The sequence below is a fragment of the Balaenoptera musculus genome, chromosome 19, assembly GCF_009873245.2.
Source record: "Balaenoptera musculus isolate JJ_BM4_2016_0621 chromosome 19, mBalMus1.pri.v3, whole genome shotgun sequence".
Lineage (NCBI taxonomy): Eukaryota > Metazoa > Chordata > Mammalia > Artiodactyla > Balaenopteridae > Balaenoptera > Balaenoptera musculus.
The window spans coordinates 25,505,103-25,529,156 of record NC_045803.1 but is presented as its reverse complement, the minus strand read 5'-3'; the positions used below and the strand labels follow the sequence as shown (position 1 = coordinate 25,529,156).

Below are 24,054 nucleotides of genomic sequence, written 5' to 3'. Positions count from 1 at the left end.
CCAGATGCCAACACAACACGTAATACTGAGTCTTAATTTTAGTTCTTACGCCACACCCTTCTGTCACCTCTTCCAGAGAGCACAGCCTCCTTCAAGCTGCCTGGATATCTGTCTGCTTCAAAGTGGGGACAGGTGTGGGTAGAGGACAAAACTCAGGCCAATAGGCTCTAAGGAGGAAAGCATAGGGCACACGGCTTCCCCTAAACTATTAGCTTTAGCACAGAAAGAAAGTGGGGGAAGGAGTCCCCATTTCCAGGAGTCTCCATCCTCCTGGAAAACCTAAAGGTGCCCCTGCGTGTGAGGCCAGCTGGCATGTCCCACATCATCACCCAGACAGCCTGCAGCTGACCATGGTGGCGCTGAGCTATAAACCAGGCTGCACAGGGCTAGCGGTCAGCCACAGACGACAGCCAAAGAGAGCTTTCACACTGTCCCTGCCCATAAAGAAAACAAACAAAAACAGAGGGAACAAATCTAGACCCATATCAAAAATACCGGCCCCAAACTGAACAGGATTCACAGAACACCAGCTGAGAGACCACCTGTGCATCAAATAAATAAAAGTCTCAGCAAGCTGGGCTCTTATGTCCAATTCCACTTGGGATACCTTTGGTCTCTTTTTCCTTTCCTCTTCCCGCAGAAGGTCCACTGGCACTACCCCACTCCCCGCCCCCACTGAATACATATGTCTTACTTTGGGGGAAAAAAAATGCTTCCATGTAGTTGAACTTTTCATATTCCTGAGGCTCTAATTAAGCTCTCTCAACATAGAGAGTTTTCATTCATTCGTTTATTTGACGAATGCTCATCGACCATCTACTATGGGCTGGATCTGTACTAGGAGCCTTTGGAAATCCAAGATGAGTGAGAAAAGAGGCAGACTCATACAGTGGAAGGCTACACTGCAATTTTTTAAAAGTTCTATACATACTTATATAAAAAAGATCTTCAAGACAGATGGCTAATTTTAAAAAATGTAATAAGCAGAATAGTGTGGATTGTATCATTTGGGTAAAAGGGAGACAGGGAGGAAGCTAAAGGATGAAGGAGGAATAGAGAGGGAGGCAGACAAACATGCTCATTTCTGCATCCACTCTCTAGAAGAACACACAAGAAGTGGAAACAATGGCTGCCCAGAGGGAGTGGGGCATGAATGGGGGCTCCAGCCGGAGGAGGCTTTTCATCATAGACCATTTTGTACTGATCTAATTGTTTAACCACCTTTATGTGTTACCTACCTCTCCCTCCCAAAATAAAACGTTTCTTAAAAAGAAATAAAAATGAGAAAACTCAAAACCAGGCAGAGCAGAAGGACTAATAATCATACAATTAGTGAACAATGTAGTAAATGCAATGATAAAATTTTCAATGATAAAATGTAGTTCCTGGGGTTCTTGAAGAAGTGCACCTAACCTCGGTGGAGAAGTCAAGACAAACGTATTGGAAGGACAGATATCTTGACTGACTCTCAAAAGTTGAGTAGAATTGAGGGCCTCTGCCCTGCACATCATTTAACTGTCCAAAAAAAAAATGTGGAGGCTCTCAGGAGAGAGCGCACAGGTCCATGTGGCCTCTTGGGACTGTTAAAGGCTGATGCCAGATGCTCCCAGCGGAAGTGGCATATTCCCATATTCCCCAAGGGTGCTTAGTTATCCAGGGAAAAGAGCAGGCCAGCTACTGAGCTAGCCCAAGCTGGGCGCAGTTAAAGTAAACATTTGCAGAAATCATTTCTTAATTAGCATCACAGCCTTCCTGCCAATTCCAGATTTCCAGCAATGTGCAAAGCTGGGTAAGGCCTCCCTGGCTTTGATTCCTCAAGGTTATCTTTTACGTGCTTCATTTCTATCCAGTGAAATGAAATGTCTAAATTCCAACTTCATGAGAACTACCCATTTCTTCCCCACCCCCATTCTTGAGCAACCTCTCAGAACGAGTGTTCTTTGAAAAGAGACAAGGTCTGTGCTGACATCTCTCTTTAGAGAGCTCCATCAAAATCCTGCACTTGCCCAGTGTCCTTTCCTTGGCCACCGGTAACCAAGGAAACGAGATACTATGGTAACACAGGGAGGAGAGGAAAGGACGCATCCACATCCAGAGCCCTTCCTCTCTCACTCTCCTTTCTCCTGGAATCAAGGCAGCTACTAGGGCAGAGAGAACATCTGTTCTCAGCTTCCAGGGGGAGGGGACGAGGACACCGATGGGCGGCTTAATGGCTGACATCCAGACCTTCGGATTCCATAACCTGAAGTCTGGTGCCCACCAAAAATATGCCCTTTCCCAGCCCAAGGGTGCAGCACACTCTAGAACCTGTAACATAATGCCCAAAATTCCAGATGTAAAGCATGTTTATTCAAATGAGTGCAATAATACAGATTGGGATAATGTCTAAGTAAAGCCCTAAACATACTGAAATTACGATGTATGAAAAATTACCACGTGTTTGAACAACCTTTAGCAAGCGCTGAATTTTTCTCGTGATTTCATCCCTCCTTTCTGCCTCCAAACTTCTGCCTCTGCCCCCAGCCCTCTGACCATCTCTATCTCTGCTTCTCAGATGCCCTCCTCCTGTATTTTTCTGTTTACCTACCTCTCTCTCTGAGGCCTGCCTTCCTGCTTCTCTCTGTCTCACTCTCCTCTCTCCCCTCCTCCTGACCCACGGTTCACCTGTCACTCTCAGGATGGAGGGGCTTCAAGAGAAAGATTCCCCGTGTGCCAGTGCCGGCTCGGGCCCTGCCATCTCCTCTCCACCTAGAGCACTGTTAATCACCCCCTGGGACCACACTGTGGACATGCATGATGTCGGGCTCAGAGGACCTCAGGGTGAGACAAATGACACCTCGGCTTGAAGGAGGTCAAGATATTACGAATTGTGAGACATATGACGACGTCATAAATAATCCAAGTGCGGTGCTCCAGGGCACTGGGAAAACCTACTATTTGTCTCCAATCTTTTGTTTGTTGAATCTTCTTTTACAACCTTAAGAATTCTCTTTAGAACTCTAAAATCTTTTCTTCTGACTCTTACATGAAATCCTCCTGAACGGGAGCTCTCTGGTCTAATTTTTCAGCACTGAAACCGTCGGTTGAGGGAAGACCTGGCCGGTTTGATGAGGGGTGAAATGGGAGTGGTAGTGAAATCGGACTGGGCTGGGTGGCACCACACCTGTTGGTGTTCAGATGGAACAGCGTTGTAGTCATCCTACTAATAGAAAAGCCAAAGAGAAAGGTAATGCTGTGCCTCTTTGTCGAGCCAGACCCTCCCCCAGCTTTATTAATCTTCAAGCAAGTTCCCCACCAGCCACTTTCCTGAAAATCCTGGCAACAAAGCTGCCCTCAGGAACTGAGCTCAAGCCCAGGGAATGTCTAGGACTCCTAGAATGTATGTGTGCCAATCTCCAGCTTCAGACCCAGCTTGCCCAACAACAGATGGCTATTTTGGAAAATCTACAAGCATCCATGACACAACTGGCTCCTGGGAGAGAAAGCAAGAACTCTTCTCTCCCAGCCTTATCTCGCAATCTGTTGTTAAATCGCCTGCCCCAATTCAGTCAATGAATTGTGGAACAAAAAAAAAAAAAAAAATTTTCAGCACTGACTCCCCACCTTGGAACAGTGGTCTCCAAGTTGTGTGATCACACAGCTCTATCAGTCAAAACATGTTGAACATGGACCCCTCCCTACCCTGACATAAGTGCACATGTTTACTTATAAAGCATATACATCTACTACTATATTAATATTGTACATGATAAAATATACACAAAGATGCGATTTAAAATGAAATGATAATATGTTATATCTGTTTCCATTACCCTAATAGACTGTCTCGTGCATCTTACGTTAGTCTACTCAGTCCCTTTAAATGACTGAGGGCCTGGCTTTGTCCCCCAGGTCTGTGAGTTGGGATGACCTGAGAACCCAGTGAGGATTGGCAGGAAGATCAGAGTGTGATAGAATTTCTTTGCCAGGAGGTGTATTCATTTCCTGGGGCTGCTGTAGCAAAGTACCACAAACTGGGGGGCTTAAGCAACAGAAATGTGTGGTCTCCAGTTCTGGGGGCTAGAAGTCTGAGATCAAGGTGTCAGCAGGGTTGGTACTCTTTGCGGGCTGTGAAGGAAACCTTGTCCCATCCTTTCCCCTGGCTTCTGGTGGTCTGCTGGCCATCTTTGGCCTTCCTGGCTTGTAGGTGCATCCCCCAGAGCTCTGCCTTCATCCTAATGTGGCGTTCTCTCTGTGTACATGTCTGTCTCTTTGTCCAAATTTCCTTATTTTGTAAAGATACAGTTATATCGCATGAGGACCCGTCCTAATAGGAATCCTGATCTTAACGATCATAACTCGATCATCCTATTTCCAAATAAGGTCACTGTTTCAGACACCATTGTGTCCCCCCCAAATTTCATATGTTGAAACCCTAACCCCCAGTGTGACTGTATTTGGAGATTGGGCCTTTAAAGAGGAATTAAGGTTAAATGAAGTCATAAGGGTGGCCCTGATCCAATAGTATTAGTGCCTTTATAAGAGGAGGAAGAGAGGTCAGCAATATGTGTGCACAGAGAAAAGGCCAGGTGAGAACACAGGGAGAAGGCGTCATCTACAAGCCAAGGAGAGAGGCCTCGGGAAAGACCAATCCTGCCAACACCTTGACCTTGGACTTCCAGCCTCCGGAACTCTGAGGATCAATTTCTGTTGTTTAAACATCCAGGCTGTGGTACGTTGTTACGTCAGCTCTAGCAAACTAATACAGTCACATTCACAGGTACTGGGGGTTAGAACTTCAGCACCTTTCTGGGGACACAGCTGAACCCACAACAAGGGGCTCATGGTAAACGGGACAACAAGCTAGCACCCTTAGCCCGAGAGGCGAGCATGATGCTTCTCCCTGGTGGGCAGCTTGGGGGCAGCCAGGAGAAGTGGGAAAGCGACCCTTGCCAGGCTGCCTGCTACCAGGGGATGGGATGGCCTCTCTCTGAGGGCTGCCATCCCCAGACACAGGTCTACTCCCAGGCATGGGGCTCTGGCCAGCCACTAGTTCTAGAAGAGTCTACATTCACCAAAGCAGTTTCACACTGTCTTTTATTTTAAGGTTCCCCAAACACTTTGTAGCTGTTATTTCTAGAAGAAACTTCTGATGCTCTGAAAAAAGTGTCCGTGTTTGAAACAGCGACACGGCCAGGCTGCTCCTGGAAAAACAAAGACACGCCCTCCCAATTCCTGATAGAAAAGAAGCCAGATCGGAGCGTTTGTTTCGTAAACAAGAACTGAACGCTTATTACTTGTACTATTTAATTATGACCCAAGAGGTTTTCTAACCTTGCACATTTTGTCTGCAATGCCTGTTTAATTTTGGTATTAAAGTGACATGGTCACTATATAGTTACCAAGTAACAAGTGCTTAAACCTCAATAAATAACAGTTTTAATAATAACGTTCTGAAATGCATAGATCACATCTCCCTGTTCATTCTCTAAGAAAAACATTTTAATTATCTATTGACACATATTGCACATGGAACAACAGTCTTTTTAAAAGATAAATGGTTTTATAGGCGAGTCGGGTTAATTAAAAGCCAGTGAAATATTACAAGCGTATTTACTGGGGAATATTCACTGTAGGAGAGGAAAGGTTCTTACACAGTTGTCAGAATTCTGTAAATGTATTGTTTAATAACCACTTGGCACTTAATTACAGTGAGATGGTGAGAGCTTAAATCTAAACAGAGTGCACTCCAGCTATCTCTTCTACATACATGACTTCTCCTTAGCCACACAGATTTTCCAGTTCAGACCACACCAAGGCAGGATGTGATGGTCTGGACAATTGCTGACCAGAAGCTTCCTAGGTCCCTGGGACTGTCATGAGCAAATACTTGTTCAGATCCTGGAAACCAAGAAGGAAAGTTCAGATTCATCTCCAGAGGTGAGGCCAATTCTGAGGAAGGGCTACAAGATGAAGTAAAAACTCCTTATCATGGTGCTCAAGGGCCTTCACCACTGCCCATTTTTCTAGATGTTTCACTCCTCACCCCACTCGTCTCTAACTCTAAAACCCTGTGGGTGTCTCACCAGCACCAAACCCCCCGCCACAAGGAAAGCTGTGTTCCAGAGAACAGCTGCTCCATCAGTTTGATTCCATATGAAGGATGGACAATAAACCCCCAGCCAAACTACAATGACAATTCAGCATGAGCAAGAAATAAACCTTCATTGTTGAAGTCACAGAGATGTGGGGAGTGTTTGTTATGCCAGCAAACTTAGCCTATCCTGACTCATACGCTTCGCCAAGCCCAGAGCCTGACATGGAGAAGATGCTCTGTGAATGCTTGACAATGAATAAACACATGAGTCCACCAATGGATCTGCCCTTACTTCTCCTCTGGAATATTATCTGATCCTGGGAATCACTGCCAGGCTTCCGAGGAACTTTGAGGATCTCTACCTGTGTATGTGAGCAAGAAGACCCACCAGTGAGCTGAGAAGCTTGAGTTCTGGGTTCTACTCAGAACCTACTAAGGCACAATGATCCATGGTTATCATTATGAGCAACTTGGTTTTTGTGAAGGGTTTGGGAAAATAATCAGAGGAGCAATGAGCCACTGAAATAACTCTGTGTGTGTGTGTGTGTGTGTGTGTGTGTGTGCACGCGCTTGTACGCATATGTGTGTGGGTTGGCCTTCCCATCATCCATTCTCTGGCTCCCCGTAATCGCTTCCCAAGTTTTTTCTTTGGGGACCAACTCCCATCCTCATCTCAGGTCTTGTGGTTTGGGTGGCACTGACCGTACCCCAAGTTCTAGGAGTGGATGTAACTTGTCGAGGTCACAAAACAAGGTAATGATAGAGCCACAACAAGAACCAAAGTCTCGGGCTTCCCTGGTGGCGCAGTGGTTAAGAATCCGCTTGCCAAGGCAGGGGACACGGGTTCGTGCCCCGGTCCGGGAAGATCCCACATGCTGTGGAGCGGCTAGGCCCCTGAACCACAACTACTGAGCCTGCACGTCTGGAGCCTGTGCTCCGCAACGGGAGAGGCCGCGACAGTGAGAGGCCTGCGCACCGCGATGAAGAGTGGCCCCCACTCGCCACAACTGGAGAAAGCCCTCGCACAGAAACGAAGACCCAACACAGCCATAAATTAATTAATTAATTAATTAATTAATTAAAAAAATAAAAAAGAACCAAAGTCTCCCAATCTTGGGTCTAATCCATCATTTTCCATCGATTTGGTGAGCTCCTGCTCTGAGCCACTCCCAAGATCTAGAACTATTGTGGTGAGAAAACAAGATGGAGAGTCTGCTGTCAGAGTCCTCAGGCTCAATTCAACGCACTCTCCACCCAGAAACCAGCCCTCATCCTCCCCGCCTCCCATCCAGATGCCCCATCTTCCCCAAATCCTCTGATGCCTCGACCATCACCAGCCCTCCTCTCTTTTCTGAATTCCTTTTGCCACAAGTCCTAGCACATGAACAGACAAAAGTTGGACAAGTCACCGAAAGGAATGGCCAATGAGGAGTGAGGGTTCCATGGCCTAGAAAAGGAGGGACCAGGGGATGACTGAGGTGATGCTCTTTCACAACACCGCATAAGTCTCCCCCACTGAATCTGGAGCTTCTTGGCCTCGTGGAGAGCCCAGGGCACTGGACAAGCTGTCTCCTCATCCCAGATCAGGGAGCTCCTGGATGGCCCCTCCAGGCACCCCACCTCTGACCGGGTCCTAACACTGGTTCCCCATCTCCAGGGAAGGAAAACAGAATGTCCTGGAAGTGACAGGGCCCTAAACCACTCTGTTGGAAACAGAGTCACTGGAAGCCACAGGGAGAAGGAATGGACCAAGAAGCTGATTGCATTGCCCTTGGCAACAGCACGTCCCAACAGGTCGAGTCAATACTGCAGCACTCACTGGGATGTGGTTTCCTGAAGCTCACGAAAGAAATCTATATTGTTCTCAGGAGCAACCAACTTTTCTGCAGGCAGCACATGTCCCCTCCAGTGTGTGGGCAGCTTAAAGGGACAAAGAAACCCAGCCCAGAAGGTGGTTAAGCCCCAGCCCCCAGACTGACAGCCTAAAGGGAATATGATATTTCACCCACATGCTGTCCCTCTCCCTCACCCTGTGGCCACACCTCTCAGCCCCACAGTTGCAGTGGCCTCCAAACAGAGATGTGATCTTTGTTTTAGTCTCTCTCCTTTCCAATCTAGCCTAATAATAGTTGCTAACATATATGGAGCATTTGTCATATACTGTCCAGAAGATAACTTTACAAATATTAACTCATTTGATTCTCAGAAAACCCAACCCTATGGGGTAGATATTATTAGTATCCCCATTTATTGGCTGAGGAATCTGAAGCACAGAGCAGTTAAGTAACTCACCCAAAGTCACACAGCTCCTCGGGGATGGAAACAGGCAGTCTAGCCCCCACTCTTCACCACCATGCTATACCACCCCTCACAGAGAACCCTTCCCATAGCTCCCCTGGTTAAAGGCAAGGGCTTTGGAAACAGACAAATCAGGATCAAATTTTCAGTTCTAGCCCTTACTAGCTCTGTGACTTGGACAAGCTACCCAGCCTCTCTGATCTCATTTTCCTCATCTGTAATATGGATAAAGATGACAACAGTACCTATCTTATAGGGTAATTCCAGGGGTTCAATTAGATGACCCATCACCCTTTCCATCCCCACTGCCCATCCTACTCTGAGCTGTAACGATACCAAACTATTTTCAGTTCCCCACACGTGCTCTGCATATCCTGCTGCCTCTGCCTGGATCGTTCTCTACCCCCTCTTATCTGGCCAGCTCCTTCTCACCTCTCAGGTCTCAGCTGGATATGCCTCCTCTGAGAAGCTTTCCCAACCTTCCATTATGCACTGCCTGTCTCTTCAGTGTTCTCCACAGCCTTGCACGTCCTACCATGGTCCCCATCACACTCGACTGTCCACAGATGTGTCCTCCACTGGGCTGTGAGCTCAGCAAGGGCATGACACTGATCTTGTCCCATCCTCAATCCACAGTGTCTAGCAAGGTGCACAGAATAAGTCAGTAAATATTTGCTGCACAAATGACTAAATGAATATTTCTTTTTATTGATGTTTATATTCTTGCTTTGTCCTTCTTAATAGATAGCAACAGCCATGCCTTACTATTTGTCTCTGAATTCCCCACTAGGCCTGGCACATAAGAGCAGAGCCGGGACTGGGGGGAGAAAAGTGAAGTGCCAAGGGCGCAAATGTAAGGAGAACTCAGCTTCGTGTAAGTGCAGGGTGGGCTCAGAAGTCCTCCATTAATGACATCTAATTTAAATTAATGGATGGCCCAACAGTTCAGTTACAAATCTCCATCTCTGTCCTCAAGGAGTTCTCAGACTTGTGATGATTTATATTCATCATTGAAGACTGACAGAGCCACACCTACCAGCTTCCTTTGGGCCCCTCGCTGGCGCCACCCCCATCATCTGACACTCTGCTGTGGACCCCCACGTGAACCAGTCTGTGGGAGAAAAGGATGTTCTCAAAGACCAAGGAAATGTGATGGGCAACCATGACGGGTGGGTTGAAGTCAGACAGGCAGTGAAGGGACCAGAACACTCCAGGCAGAGAACTGGATGAAGACAACCAAAGGAATGTCAAGTTCATCGGGGCTCCAAAGAAACTCCTCTGACTGAAACTCAGCCTATAAGCCAAAGAGAACAGCTAGAAAGGCAGCAACAACCCCACCTTTGCATAAAGCCTGCGAAGAATTTTTCCATCCACTGTTTCATTTGATCCCTACAACAAAGGAATTATAATTACTCCCATTTTATTGATGACGCCACTGAGGTTTAGAAATCAAGTGGCTTGCTCAAAGCACACAACTAGTAAAGTTGGGTTTGAAGACTTGTTTAGCTACTTTGGCAGTTCCCACCCTCAAGGCTTAGTGGTGACATCCACCGCCCAGGTGCCCTACACCTAGAATGACTTTACACCTCCCATGGAGCATTTACGGGACCAGAGTCTCTTGTGATCAGAATTTAAAGACTCTTTGTTGAGAGTGGCTGCAAAGCATTTTTGATCGCAGTCTTTCTCTTACACAACTGGACAGAGGTCTGGGAGGACCAGGAGGAAAGTGGCTTGTTCTGTTACCCTGGTTTCTTGCTCAGCCCAGCAAATGGAATAACTAAGGCCTCCAACGCAGTGCCTGGGCTTAAGTGAAAACAGCAATTCAAAGACTCTCTGGCAAAGAATGCAGACAGCATGTCACTGCTCTCTGATGTGTCATCCAGATCTCTGTCCTTTGTGCCTACTGCCTTTGTGGGTAGGCACAGAAGAACAAAACAGGATGGATTAGCTAATCCCCTGCTGGCGGTGAGATGGGAGCCTGAAATTCAGCTCTGAGGATTCCTTGACTCTGGGGGTCAAGAAGTTAGCAGTGTCCAGAGCCAGCCCTGCATGGCTCCCATTGCTGACAGCTAGCTGAAGGGCCCACATGGGCTGTTGGGAGGTCACAGTGGGGCGTTTCCATTTTAACCCCATTGTTTAGCCAAATGAAGCCAAGATATTCCTGCTCCCCACTGGAGAAGTCAGCCCGGCTTCAATAATTTCTGAGCGCTGACAGATAATTCAGAGATATTGGATATTTCACCACCTGGGGACTGCCCTTCCCTACCACAGCAATCAGTTACTGCCCGCCAACCAGGGGCCATGCAGAGGCCCTGGGCCCCCTCACGCCTTTACGATCAGGCTCCAGCGTCTTGGAAAATATTGCTTGAATTTATTTATATAATCACGTTAGGAAGGCAGTGAGTTATTGTGAAGTCAGCATTCTTCCATCTTCCTTCCCACTAATCCTTTGTTTGAGATTCTGCTTGAAGGACTCCGATTACTAATGCAATTACATGCTACCTGGTAAAGGGTAATCCAAAAAAAATTAAACCCTTCCACATATTGTATTTTTCACTCAGAGCCACCCTTCTCCTAAAACTGAGTGCTCACATAAATCAATTAACTACTGATTTTATGACTACCAGCTTTTAAGAACACATAGGCTTTTGACACCACCCTCATCTTAAAGATAAATGCTGCCTCTCATTTGGAACAACCAGCCCTTCAGAGATCTCTGAGTAAAAGCCAACACTCTGAAAGGAGTTGATTTTAATAACAACAGAATGCAAGACCACCACCAAGCAGGACAACATGTGTTTTATCCTGGTATCACTAAAACCCGAAGGCTTCAGGCTGCCTTCCTGACATTCATGGGCCTTAATATCATGCCCTCTTTCTTCCACTGACCATAGAATAAATGTGAAAATAAATAAAATGGGGCTGCAGACTCCAGGAATATTCTTCTTGGAGGGGTTCAGGAGGCGTAACATTGAACCTGTGGATTGTAATCCTAGGACACTGTTTGGTTCTGCAGTAAACAATACTATAAAAATCACCTAAACACTATTGAGTTTCAAATTTTACATCAACCTACAGACAAACCACACAGGCTAAACTATGGTTACAGAGCAAAATATAAATGTTATCCAACTTAACAATATAAAAGTAAAAATACAGCGTACCTGAATGGGTGGAGGGGATTGGGAGGGAATTAAAAAGCAAATGATATTGTCTGTGATGAATGAAATAAGAAATGGAAGTCTTAGAATGTGACTGAATTTGCCTAGATGATCAGTAAGAAAAAATAGTGATTTAATTGTCTTTGGAGGCGAGGAGATACAAAGTGAAGGCTGGTATAAGGAAGCTAAATCTCTTATCACAGGAGGAAGTCGAAAGACAGTGTCCAGAGTTGATCAATCAAAAAACAGCTGTGTACAGGAGACACAGTCCTTTATGTACACAGGTATATTCCCAGCAGATCCCACCCTGTTTACCCAGATGCTCTGGTCTTGGGCCCTGGTCTGCAGGGAACTGAGAAGAGCCTTGTTGTGAGGGACATTTGCCCTTGGTTTGGCTGGGGAAGCCACCTATGCTGGCAGCTGTTTATTTCATAGATCAAAGAACATCCTGTGTTTACATACTATATCATATTGCTGAGCCTCTCCCAGCTCCATCTTGCTGAAGAGCCCTAGATGCTCTCTTAGAACATTGAATTGAATAATTATTTGTTTTAAAGAAAAAAGAAAAGAAATAGAAAACACTAGTAACAGCAAAACATACAAAATAAAACTGCCACAAGATACAAGCACATCTGTTGTGAGAAAAAAACTGAAGGGGAGCCATGGGGTGGGGTTAAGAGTGTAAGCATTGCTGTCAGAGCGCTCTGAGTTTGAAATCCAGTTTTGCTAGTGTGATATCAGGCAAGTTATTTTATTTCTATCAGTCTTTGTTTCCTCATCTGTAAAATGGAGACAACAATATCTATTTCACGAGATTAAGATAAAAAATAAAGATGCCTGATAAATGATAGGAGCTGAAGATTAAAGTAGCTATTATTGTCAAAAAAAAAAAAACAAACAAAAAAACTGTGTAATTATATTATTTAGACATATAGAAGAAACTGCAGAACTAAAAACAGAAACCATTAAAGTGGTTGCTTCAATTTTATCCTATGGTCAAGAGAGTGAGTAACCTTGAGTGGGGGTTGGATAGTGACTTCCGAGTGCTGGTCAGTCTCCATTTCTTGATCTGGGTGTTAGTTACAAAGAGTATCTTTGTAAAAATAATCAGCCACATACTTATGATGTCTACAATTTTTCTATTTGTAGGGTATATTTCAACTAAAATTTCCTCACTAAAAGTGGCTGCCTTTGGGGAGGAGGAGTACAAGAAATGAGGGGAGAGACAGGGTATCATTGTTTTCTCACCATCAGCCCAGCTGATTAATCAGCCCAATTGGATTATTTTTAGCCATGCAAGGTGTTACTTGCATGAAAATTAATTACGTTTATGCTGCTTCATACTGGACCCTCAGGTCACTTCTCAGGTGTGACAAGTTCCATGTCCTCTAAAGGCAAAATTCCATGATGTGTATAAGGTGCTGGGGGATGGATATCAGCAGACTTGGGGAAGTGCTTTCAGAGTCCCCAACAATTTGGGTAGTGAGTTCACTGTCATTGGAGATGCTGAAGTCAAAGAGATAAGGAAGAAATGTTTCAGACATTACATGAAATTTCTAAAAATCTTATATGTTCTGGTATAATGTTATAAGTCATAATTCTAGTTATTACTTTAAAATGTATATCTCAGAAATAACTAAAAAAAAAAAAAAAAAGAGAGAGATAAGGAAGGAGCTCTGCCCAGGGGACTGTGGATGCAGTTTGATTGTTGCTGAAACTCAGCAACTCTGGGGGCTACACATACTTTGGTCCGGGGCACCTGCATTTCTCCTTTTTTTCTTTTTTCTTTTTGAACCTTTTTGGTCCAGAAAGAAAACTCAAAAGGTCAAGAGTTCCAATGGAAAAATACTCCTTACAAATTGGGACAAGGTCAGAACTGGAAAGAGGAGACTCAAAGGAATCCCTTTTCTCCACATTGATGTTGAAGGTGAGTGGCCCAGGGTAGAGGTTGGGGGGCGGTGACACTGGGGAAGAGAATACACCAGCTGGGCCAAACCAAGTATGGATGTTTCACCACCTGGGGACTGCCCTTTGCCACTGCCCGCCAAGCAGGGGCCAGGTGGATGGTCGATGGCATCAGGTATCCAAGGGCTAGGAATTTAGGATATCTTCTGCTCTGAGACCTCTACACCAGGGGTCAGCAAACTGTGGCCCAGAGGTCAAATTTTGCCCACTGCCTGTTTTTGAACAGCCAGTAAACTAAGAATGGCTTGACATTTTTAAATGACTGAAAAATATCAAAACAAAAATAAAACATGCCATGACACATGAAATTTAAATTTCAGTGCCTATAAACAAGGTTTTATTGGGACACAGTAGTGTTCACCATTTACATATTGTCTCTGGCTGTTTTTGCTACAACAGCAGGGTTGAATGGTTTCAACACAAAGCCTAAAACACTTATTATCGGGTTCTTTACAGAAAAAGTTTACCAAACCCTTCTCTATACCATGGCTAGTAAAATAGCATCTGTTCATCCAGCGCTTTTAACTCCCAAAGTACTTGTCTCACTTTGTCATTATCTTCTTGTTTAACATGCTGTAGGAGGAATTTGGAATCATAGAATTGGAATCAAAGAATTTGCAATCATGGAATATAAACAGGCCCTGGTTTGCAGACTCCCCCACCACAACTCCCCAGTTTTACATGTGGGAAAACTGGAGTCCCTCCTGAGAAAGTGCTCCCCTTTGCACTTAGGTCATTGTCTTGGGGCTCTTGCTCCGTGAGATCAAATCCCCCTCAAGCTCCCTCGCAGCACAGGGTTTAAAAGAGGAACTCAGGAACTCAGGACCAGAACTCAAGCACAAGAGCCTTGGTCCACCCTGCAGATAAGGCAACTCGTCAAATTGCCAATTTGCTGAGCTCATGGAGGTTTTGTCGAAGGGAAATTATAATTTGCCCCCAGTCCTCCTGATGTTTCTGAAACCAAGTGGGCTTTTCCTTAAGCACACCCAGTCTTCCCTGCCTTTGCAGAAGAACGTCCGTTCTGATTTTTGGTAGGAAAATGACTAAGGAGAATTGCCCTGGCTCAGTTACTGTAGGGTTTTACAGTCTCTGGGGACAAGGCAGGAGAGAACAAAATGTTGACAGATTCTTCAGTTATTGGATGAAGTGACAATTGGTGTGTTGCTTGTTTGACAGATCGATTTTTGGTGAGCTAACTCTTGCTGGTTTCCAAACAAAGCTCAAATCTGAGGCTGGATTTTGGAGACCACTCATTTGGGGGATTCTCTGTGGCAAATTAAAGCTAGGGAGCGAGGCCAGGCCCCTGCGAAGGCTCCAGTTCCTCAGCTGGGTCCAGCCGGCTAGTCTGTGCTTAGCTCCCAGCTGTGTGCCTGGACGTGGCCTCCCAGGAGGCAGGGCTCTTCTCCCCTCGGCCTGACGGTTGCCTTGGAGACCGAGAGCTCCAGGGAGAAGAGAGGCACTTGCAGCCTCCCCGGGCTTGCCTAGGGACAAAGGAAGATTCCCTAAGTAGTGGGCCTTTTTACCCTTTTTTCCTTGCACAAAGAACAGCATCCGTCAGATAAATTCATCTCAGCGAAGTTGGAGGACACCTGGAGCCCAGCCGATCACCCCGGCAAGCCCCATCTCTTCCCACCCTCAGCACAGTGTACAGTAAGTGAGCAGCTCTGCCCTGGGGGCAACTGCACACCTCCCCTTGCCCGTCTCACCTGTTAATAGCAGAGTTCTGAAATCAACCCACCTGGATTCAAATCCTGGCTCCTCGTGTGCTAGCAGTGTCACCTGAATGAATGATTTTGCTCCTCTAAACCTCAGTTTCTTACCTGTAAATCTGTGAAGTTGAGTTTTTTTCAATGTACCTAATTCAGAAAGTAGTGAGGGTTCATTGAGATAATGCATGTAAAGCCCTTGAACACTACCTGGCCCACAGAAGCAAACACCATGCTATTAATATTGCCTTTGCAGGGAAAAGCCCTGCCAAATGTGAACTGGAGTGCCTAGCTAAAGGAAGAGCTGGAGTCCTCTGGCCTGTCCATCACTGGAGCCCTGGGGGGTGGCGGTGATGAGCCCCAGGGGTCGCGGGCTGGTTATTTGTTTGGCCGGTCCAAATGACTTATTATACCAGCCCCCTGGCAAGGGAGTAGAAAGGAAGAAGATAAAAAATCATAGCATCGATTTTTCCAGCACATGAAACCAGCAATGTTATTTCCAGATCCATCCTTTCTGAAATTAAATTAAATAAAGTTTAGCTCAGTTTGTCAATTTGCTGAAAACCATCATCATCTGACTTTCGGCTTTGTAGTGAAGGGGCTCATGGACGGTGTTTTCTCCAGGCAAGTGTTATTGCTTTAGGAGAAGTGAGGGCTTTTGATGACGGTCCAGAATTTTAAGAGCTTTTCAACCGAATGAGGTAGCAATTTGCCACTGCGTTTTCCATAACCATTAGGCAGACATTTTAATAAATGGGGGCTGTGGCGAGAGAGTCCTCCAGGAATGACTTACAGCGGCGGGACTCCACACTCTTACGCAGAATACAGTCCCCAAGGTGGGTGAACAGTCCCCTGCCTTGAGATACACTTTTGAAAAACCAGAAAACACATTCTTCTTTTACTTCAATTATGAGATTTTTCTTTCCTTCAAAAACAATAAATGTGCCAGTTATTTCAGGTGAGAAAACATAATCTTGAGATTGCCTTAAGGAGAGGTGTTTTCCAAGCCCAAACTCGCCCAGGTAAAGGGCTAATAAAAGCCTCCAGAGGGGCCAGGCAGGGGCAGACAGGAGTAATAAGTGGCCTGTCAGTCATGGTAGACAGGCAGAGCCAATCAGATGGGCTTGGGGGAGATCCCACATGGTGAACAGACTGGAAGTGGGGAGGGGTTAATGAAAACCGGTTCTATATCACTGGGCCACTGTGAGCATGTTTCACTAATTACCTCCACACTGCCTGGGGCTTCAGTCTGTCCCTAAGATCCCTGACCACTGAAAGGTCAGAACCATGGTTTCCAGGATGAGTAAATAAAGATGGCCAAGGGAATCAATCTTTTATCGAAAGTCATGGCTCGAGGACTTGAGCTGTTCCGGGTGGTCTGAGTTGTTCAAGAGTTTGGTCCTAGGTCTGGTGGGATGTCCAGAGTGACTTCAGCAGGGCCGACAGCTGAATTCACTCTTTCAAAACTGGTTCTTGGGCTTCCCTGGTGGCTCAGTGGTTGAGAATCCGCCTGCCAATGCAGGGGACACGGGTTTGAGCCCTGGTCTGGGAAGATCCCACATGCCGTGGAGCAGCTGGGCCCGTGAGCCACAATTACTGAGCCTGCGCGTCTGGAGCCTGTGCTCCGTAACAAGAGAGGCCGCGACAGTGAGAGGCCCGCGCACCGCGATGAAGAGTGGCCCCCACTTGCCACAACTGGAGAAAGCCCTCACACAGAAACGAAGACCCAACACAGCCATAAATAAATAAATAAATAAAACAAATACTTAAAAAAAAACAACAAAAAAAAACTGGTTCCCACATATGCAAACTCTGAGTTGAGTGCCCCCCTGCCCCGTTTGTGTGAAACCATCCTCAACCTTCTTGGGGCAGAATTAGCTGGTGTTCCCTCCCTACTCCCAGAACATTTCATACATACCCCAGTGAATACCCTCGAGCACCCAGTACTGTAATGATCTGCCTGGGTGCCCATCTCCAGCCTCTGCAACAGTGCCTGGCACAGAGGAGAGGGGCTCAGGAAAGGTTGGCCGACTGCATGAAGAAAGGGATCCCAGGGAAACCCCTCTAGGACACAATGACAATGGTTTGTCAGAAATTCTGGCTTCAGTTCATTATAATGTGGTTTGTAGTTGGGGACATTTTAGAAAAAACGAAAGCCCTGTTTAAGTAAATCATGGTGCATCCATTCAATAGGCTATTATATAGCCATGAACATGATATAGCAGATGTATATTTATTCTTTGAAAGATCCTTGTGATGTGTGATTAAAGGGGAAAAAGCAGGCTACAAAACAGTTTGTATAACATGATCCCATTTTTACTGAAGGAAAAAGTTTGTATTTCACACACACACAATCTTGGGTTACATCAATAGAGGTGACCACAGGAGCTACATTGAAGTATCAGATTTAAGAAGAACCTTGACAAGGTGATCTTCACCCAGAAAAGGGTGATTGAAATGGAGAATCCAAAACCACGCCATTTGAATAAGGATTGAAAGAACTGAGTCCTTTCCTAATTGGGGATAAAAAAGACTCAGAGTCGGACTGAAGGATACGGGGCCAATGAGAACACTCACAACATGAGCTGAAAGCTCTTAAGAGACACGGGAGAGGTAGTAACGCTGCAGGGAATGGGATCAAGTAAGGCCCCATGAACAAGGTGTCGTTTGAACTTGGCTCTAAACTCTAAAGCTGAAGGCAGCATTTCCCAGCCTTTATCTACTGGCATCCCAATCTCACAATTTTGGCATTTCCTTGTTCCGCCTGTATGATTGTTTACTTATGTTCTTCTTTCAAATTGTCTTATTTTGAAATAAATTAGTTCCAAAAGGTAACTCTGCCTCACTAATGATATGGAAAAACCAATATTGCCACCACAAAGAAAGCAATCATAAAAACGCATTATAAAACACTCCAGAGTTGTTAAATCCCAGTTAAGTATTGGTGGCTGAAAGCTCTGCACCTAAGATCTGTTTCTTCTAAGTTATAAAGGAGAGAGTAACAAGTATTATAAAGGCGTTAGAGACATGCTTACTGCCATCACTACCACCCCAGCCCCGCCACCCAGGAACTCTGTCCTGGCCAGAGAAGCATGAGAGGAGACCCGCTTCCCTTCCCTCCAGGGATCCGGAGTGATGGAACACAGCATCGCAGTAGGTAGAGGAGAGCAGGAAGGCCTCCAAGACAGGGGAAGAGCCTAGCAAAGTTGGGGGGTGCCGTAGAATCCCCAGAGTAACAAAGCACAGACTTCTCATTGTAATCTTGTTATACTGCTTTGATTGTTGTGCTATGTGAATATATTGACCTTTCAAGACAAAACAAAATATATGTATGATTTTTTAAAATTATCATGCACACTCATACACATACATACATAATGCCTTGTACAGCAATATTCGAAACAAACAAGTGGTCCAGACACGGTGCAGAGCAATGGCCTTGGAGCTGAGCTGCCTGGGGTGGATCACAGCCCTTCCACTTACCAACAATGTGGTCCTGAGTAGATCTTTTAACCTTCCCAGACCTCATTGTTCTAATCTGTACAAAGGGGATTCGATCTCTGCCCCTGGGTTATGGGACACATTAATAAGGTGATCTAAGGTGATCAGTGTAAAGGCCCGTGCCCTTCACAAGCATTCAGTGAATCACTGTGTCACTACTTCCTCACCTGTCTCTGTGGTCCTTTGCTTATTTCAAGTGCATCTCTATGTGTATCTTTTCCTATCTGTCTCTGTCACCCTCATTCCCTTCAGCTCTAAAATAAAACTGAAGCATATATTGTGTCATTTATTACGTGTAGTTAATAGACTGTTCTTTTCCCTGCTCTTAATTTTAATAAGCTAACAAGGAGAGTGTTCACATTTCTCGAAGCAAACAAGTTGGTTACATTAAATTGCTTTTTACTTCCTTGGGCTTCCATTTGATTTCAGGAGTGTGGGTCAGTGACTTTTAATAGCAAAACTGTTCACCAGCTCTGGTGCATATCCCAAGGCCACGATGGCACACACAGAATGTGTATTGGCAAGAATGGGCCTTTCCCATCAAGCATTCTCCGAACCACAATGGTGGGTGAAGAGCCCCGAAGAGACTGAAATGTTTCTGTTGAGTTTCATTTCTTTGAATATTTCTGCTGCAACTCAATAGAAGTCAGTAAATCTCGGTTTAATTGCCGCTATTGAAAGGGGAGGGCACAAAGGTGCAAAAGGCTTTTGGTGGCTCCTGAAGTGTCCATTTACAGACAGCCTTAAAAACATGACGCATTTGTTTTCTAGTTTGCAGACTCGCACACAACTTCATCCCCTCCATGCCTCCATCATCCAAGGCTGCTTTCTAAGATAGACAGAAGTTCTTGCAGGACACTCCTTTTTCACTCATTAACGGTGATCAGTAAACCCTGTGGTGTTCATTAAAAATGTTCCTCTGCTGCTCAGAACCATTTTTTTTCTTTGAAAGCCAACCTTTAGCTGCTGTGAGGTCAAAGAAATATATAACAATTATGAAGAAGGTATCGCCATGTGTACTTTTTTATTTTGAGTACGTCCTGGGGGCGGGCAAGCAATTGTGATTTATTTCCGCTCAGACCCATGAGCCTCATTTGAATATTTACTGGGGCTGTGCTCCAATGGGGCGATGCAAACTTGCGGCGGGGTAAAGAGCCAAAAAGTGACGGCCCTCCGCACAGAGGAGCCCGTGACTTCTGACCCCACCTGGGTTTGCTTTTATGACTTTCATATCCTTGAAGTTATTTAAAAGAAGATGAAATATGACAGGTGCTGGGGTTGGCAAAAGCCGCAAGTGATTTGCATTCCCGGGCTGCCCGTGGGAACCTCCTCTCGGAACGCCGTCAGCACATTTAAAACTATGCGGTGCATTGCTGTCCTCTGCACTTCTCCCCTGACCTGCAGAGCAAACCTGGCTCAGCGCGTAGACAGGTGGAGCCGGACATTTGTTTCCTGCTGGCCAGCTTCTCTTTTAGGTATGTCTCTATCGCCCAATCTCAGTGCGTGGGGTTCAGAGGAGCCTGAATACTCCCCATTCCTCAGCGTCCAGGGATAGGCATGTGACCAAGGCTCGCCAATCAGAGCACACCTCCTGGTCAGACTGATTGCTTCATGTGACTTACACTGGGCCAATGAGAGCCTTCCCTGGGGCTTTTTGAGGACTCTGAGAAAGAGCTTCTCTCCTTCCACTGTGGTTATAATCTGGCTTGAGGTAAGCCTGGATCCAGCATGCTGGGAGAGCCTGCATGGTGGGAGGATCCAACATTATTAACAACAGCTGAGATCAGAGCTGCAGACCACTCTGAGGACATTCAGCCTTGCCTGAAACTACTCTTGGAATTTTTAGTTAAACTGAGGCCATAATTCCTTTGCATTAAGTCATATTGACTTCAGTCTCTGACAAAATCACATGATGCCTGACTAGAGGAGAAGCCTTTTTACTATAACCAGAAGAGCACAGGGAATATTCCCTGCCTATAATACTTTCCCCGCTGGTTCCCTAAAACCAAAGCATACCCCAGAGTTTGCCACTCCCTTACTGCCTCTCCCAAGAGCAGTTCCTTAAAATATCATTGCACATGAATCCTCGTCTTAGGGACTGCTCCTTGGGACCCCAAACTAAGAATGTGAGGATTAAATGAAACAATCTGTAGAAAGTATTTAACACAATACTTGACTCCTAATATATGATACATAAATGTTGAACATTATTCTTCCTACTGTTGTTGTTGTTATGTTGATAGAAGACCTTGAACCAGGATCCAATTTCCCGACAGCTAATCCTGAATTCTTCCAACTATGCCAGTGTTTCCTAAAATGTCAAACATATACCACAGTTGATCCACAAAATGATTTGAATTGTTAGACGTTTTAATATTTTTTAAAGTTATGTAGTTATGGCAAGTAAGTGCTGTTTTCTATTGATGATAGTGGTCATAAAGTTTCTTTATAAAATAAATGTCTTTAGGTAATAAATATGAGTCAAATTTTTTAAGTAAGTAAAGGACACCCCAAACTTTACGAAGATATGGCAAAACTTGTGGAGTTGGTCTACTAACAGAAAACCCTGAGCTACCCACACCACCCACTAGCCAAAATCTTCCCTGCAAATGGCTTTATGGTCACCGCTAAGGTCTTGCAGGACCTGGCAGAAATGAGTGGTGAGTCAGAGCTCCCATCGTAGCTGTTACTGTGCCCCTTACATGCTGATGCTGGGCACTGTAGTCGCTGGAGGGAAGGAGGAGGATGAGCAATGGGCTGAGGAGAGAAATGTAGCATCTCTGGGAGCTGGAAAGAAATGTAATTTGGGTTCCTCAGCCTGAGAGAAAGATAAATAAGAACACAGTAAAGTGAGAAACCACAGCCTGGAATGCTTTCCAGGTGGGATGGAGATGCCCTAATATGAGGCTGGCCCCAGAGAACCTCACCGAGTGAGGTTACTCTTACTACCCACCTTTCCCAGCCCCAGCCCCACCCTTGTGGATGCTGTCATAGTCCAGGTCCAGAGCCAGTTAAACCCCACCAACTAACTAACTGTGTAACTTGAGGACAGCTACATAACTTCTTTGAGCCTCCATGACCCCATCTGTAAAGCGGGGAGAGTGAGCCTCACGCCATAGCAGGCCAGCCAGCAGCACAGAGGAAGTCATTTACAGAGCCTTTAGCACAGGTTATGGTCTAGGAAGGGCATTTTCAGATGTGTGCCCTCTTCATTCCAGGCCTAACCAGGGCAGAAAGTCCAGTATCACCCACAGCTCACCAACAGATAGAGTCCAGGGATTAACTGGCATCTGCAGCCAGGGTCTGGAGCATCTCCTCCATATCTACCTGGGTCTTTGGCCCAGCCTCAAGCTTCCCTCCAAGGAAATACACCATGCCCTTTATGTAAGGTGCTGTTGGTGCCCCACCCAAATCCCCATCACTGGACCAGTTACAAACCATGTACACTGCATGTTTGGACTGCTAAGGGCTCACAGCTTCATCTTCCTCCAGAGAATTGCCCTTGACTGATGGGAATCACCTCACCCAGAGAAGCCTGGGGGGCTGCAGGCAGTGACTGGCACAGGGATATAAAACCTGGTCACTTTGCCTCAAGAAGATGCAACTCTGTGGGGCTATTCATGCTCCAGGGCCTTCAGAGGGATCAGGCTGAGGCTAGATGTCAGCTGAAACCACATCTTTGCTTCGTCCCCTACTCTATCCTGTCCTCCTCACTCCATTACAAGTTTCTTCTGAACATAATCCCTCAATAGATCGCTTGCACAAAATTCCCATCCCAGGCTCTGGTTGGAAGCTGATCAAAGATACCTTTGTGCATTAAACAAGATGCTTTCCACAGAAGGCAGGATAGGCTAGCTCCTGCAGAATCTAGCTCTGGCTGACATTTTCCCTAAATGAAGATAGTGTGACAGAGGATGTTGAGAGGCAGGGGTCCTGGTTCACTCTGTTAAGCATTGCTGAAGAGCCAAAGCTCTGGGAGGGCAGGACTCTGGACAGCTCCAGGGATCTAAGCAGTCGTGACAGCCCTTCTTCACAGGGCTCTGGCCTTAACAGGACTCAACTCCAGAAGTCTAGAGCATGTGAGATGAAAGCCAAGCCCTTTACTATGGCCATCAAGGCTTCGCATGATCCAGTCCCTGCCGACCTCTCCAGACTCACTTATTATCACTCTCCCCCTTGCTCACCGTCCTCCAGCCACACCAACTTTCCTTCTGACCGTACATAATGTCAAGTTTTTCTACCTTGGTGTACTTTCTGTCCCTCCTTTCAGAAAACCCCTTCCACACCTCTTCCCATGAATAAGTTCTCATTCAGGACTTAGCTTCAGTGACCCTTCTCAGATAGGGACAGGACCTGAAACTCAAGGAGGGAGCTGTGATGGAGGAAAAGTTTCCACACACTAGGAAGCCCCTTCACTGGTGGAGACGGGGGGTTGTGGGGGGAAGCTTCGGAGCCACAGAGGAGAGCTCAGCAACAGGGGTGCAGAGGGCAAAGCGGAGAGATTCCCGCACAGAGGATCAGTGCCGACCAGCACTCACCAGCCCAAGAGGCTTGTCTGCTCACCCACTGGGGCGGGTGGGGGCTGGGAGCTGAGGCTCAGGCTTTGGAGATCAGACCCCAGGGAGTGGACTGGGGTTGGCTGCATGAACACAGCCTGAAGGGGGCTAGTGCACCACCGCTAGCCAGGAGGGAGTCTGAGAAAAAGTCTGGAACTGTTAAAGAGGCAAGAGACCATTGTTTTGAGGTGCACAAGGAGAGGGGATTCAGAGCACCGCCTAAACGAGCTCCAGAGACGGGCACGAGCTGCGGCTATCAGCCTGGACCCCAGAGACGGGCATGAAAAGCTAAGGCTGCTGCTGCTGCAGCCACCAGGAAGCCTGTGTGCAAGGCTCCCCTCCCGGGAGCCTGTGCAGCCCGCCACTGCCAGGGTCCCATGATCCAGGGACAACTTCCCCAGGAGAACACACGGCGTGCCTCAGGCTGGTGCAACATCACTCCAGCCTCTGCCACTGCAGGCTCGCCCTCCATTCCGTACCCCTCCTTCCCCCTGGCCTGAGTGAGCCAGAGCCCCCTAATCAGCTGCTTCTTTAATCCCGTGCTGTCTGGATAGGGAACAGACACCCTCAGGAAACCTACATCCAGAGGCAGGGCCAGATCCAAAGCTGAACACCAGGAGCTTTGTAAACAAAGAAGAGAAAGGGAACTCTCTCCCAGCAGCCTCAGGAGCAGCGGATTAAATCTCCACTATCAACTTGATGTACCCAGCATCTGTGGAATACGTGAATAGACAATGAATCATCCCAAAATTGAGGCGGTGGACTTTGGGAGCAACTGTAAACTTGGGGTT

General features: G+C 46.3%; 1 protein-coding gene across 1 annotated transcript; it reads left to right on the top strand.

The window, feature by feature from the left end:
* Positions 1–3,159: 3,159 nt before the first annotated feature.
* LOC118884673 (TSSK6-activating co-chaperone protein-like) lies at positions 3,160–3,555 on the top strand. The gene has a single exon (XM_036832419.1). The coding sequence runs from the start codon at positions 3,178–3,180 to the stop codon at positions 3,553–3,555; it is 378 nt and encodes a 125-aa protein (XP_036688314.1). The 5' UTR covers positions 3,160–3,177.
* The last annotated feature ends 20,499 nt before the right edge of the window (positions 3,556–24,054 follow it).

Coding starts and splice junctions, on each gene's coding strand:
- LOC118884673 (XM_036832419.1), top strand. CDS start 3,178: ATGGAACAGCGTTGTAGTCATCCTACTAATAGAAAAGCCAAAGAGAAA.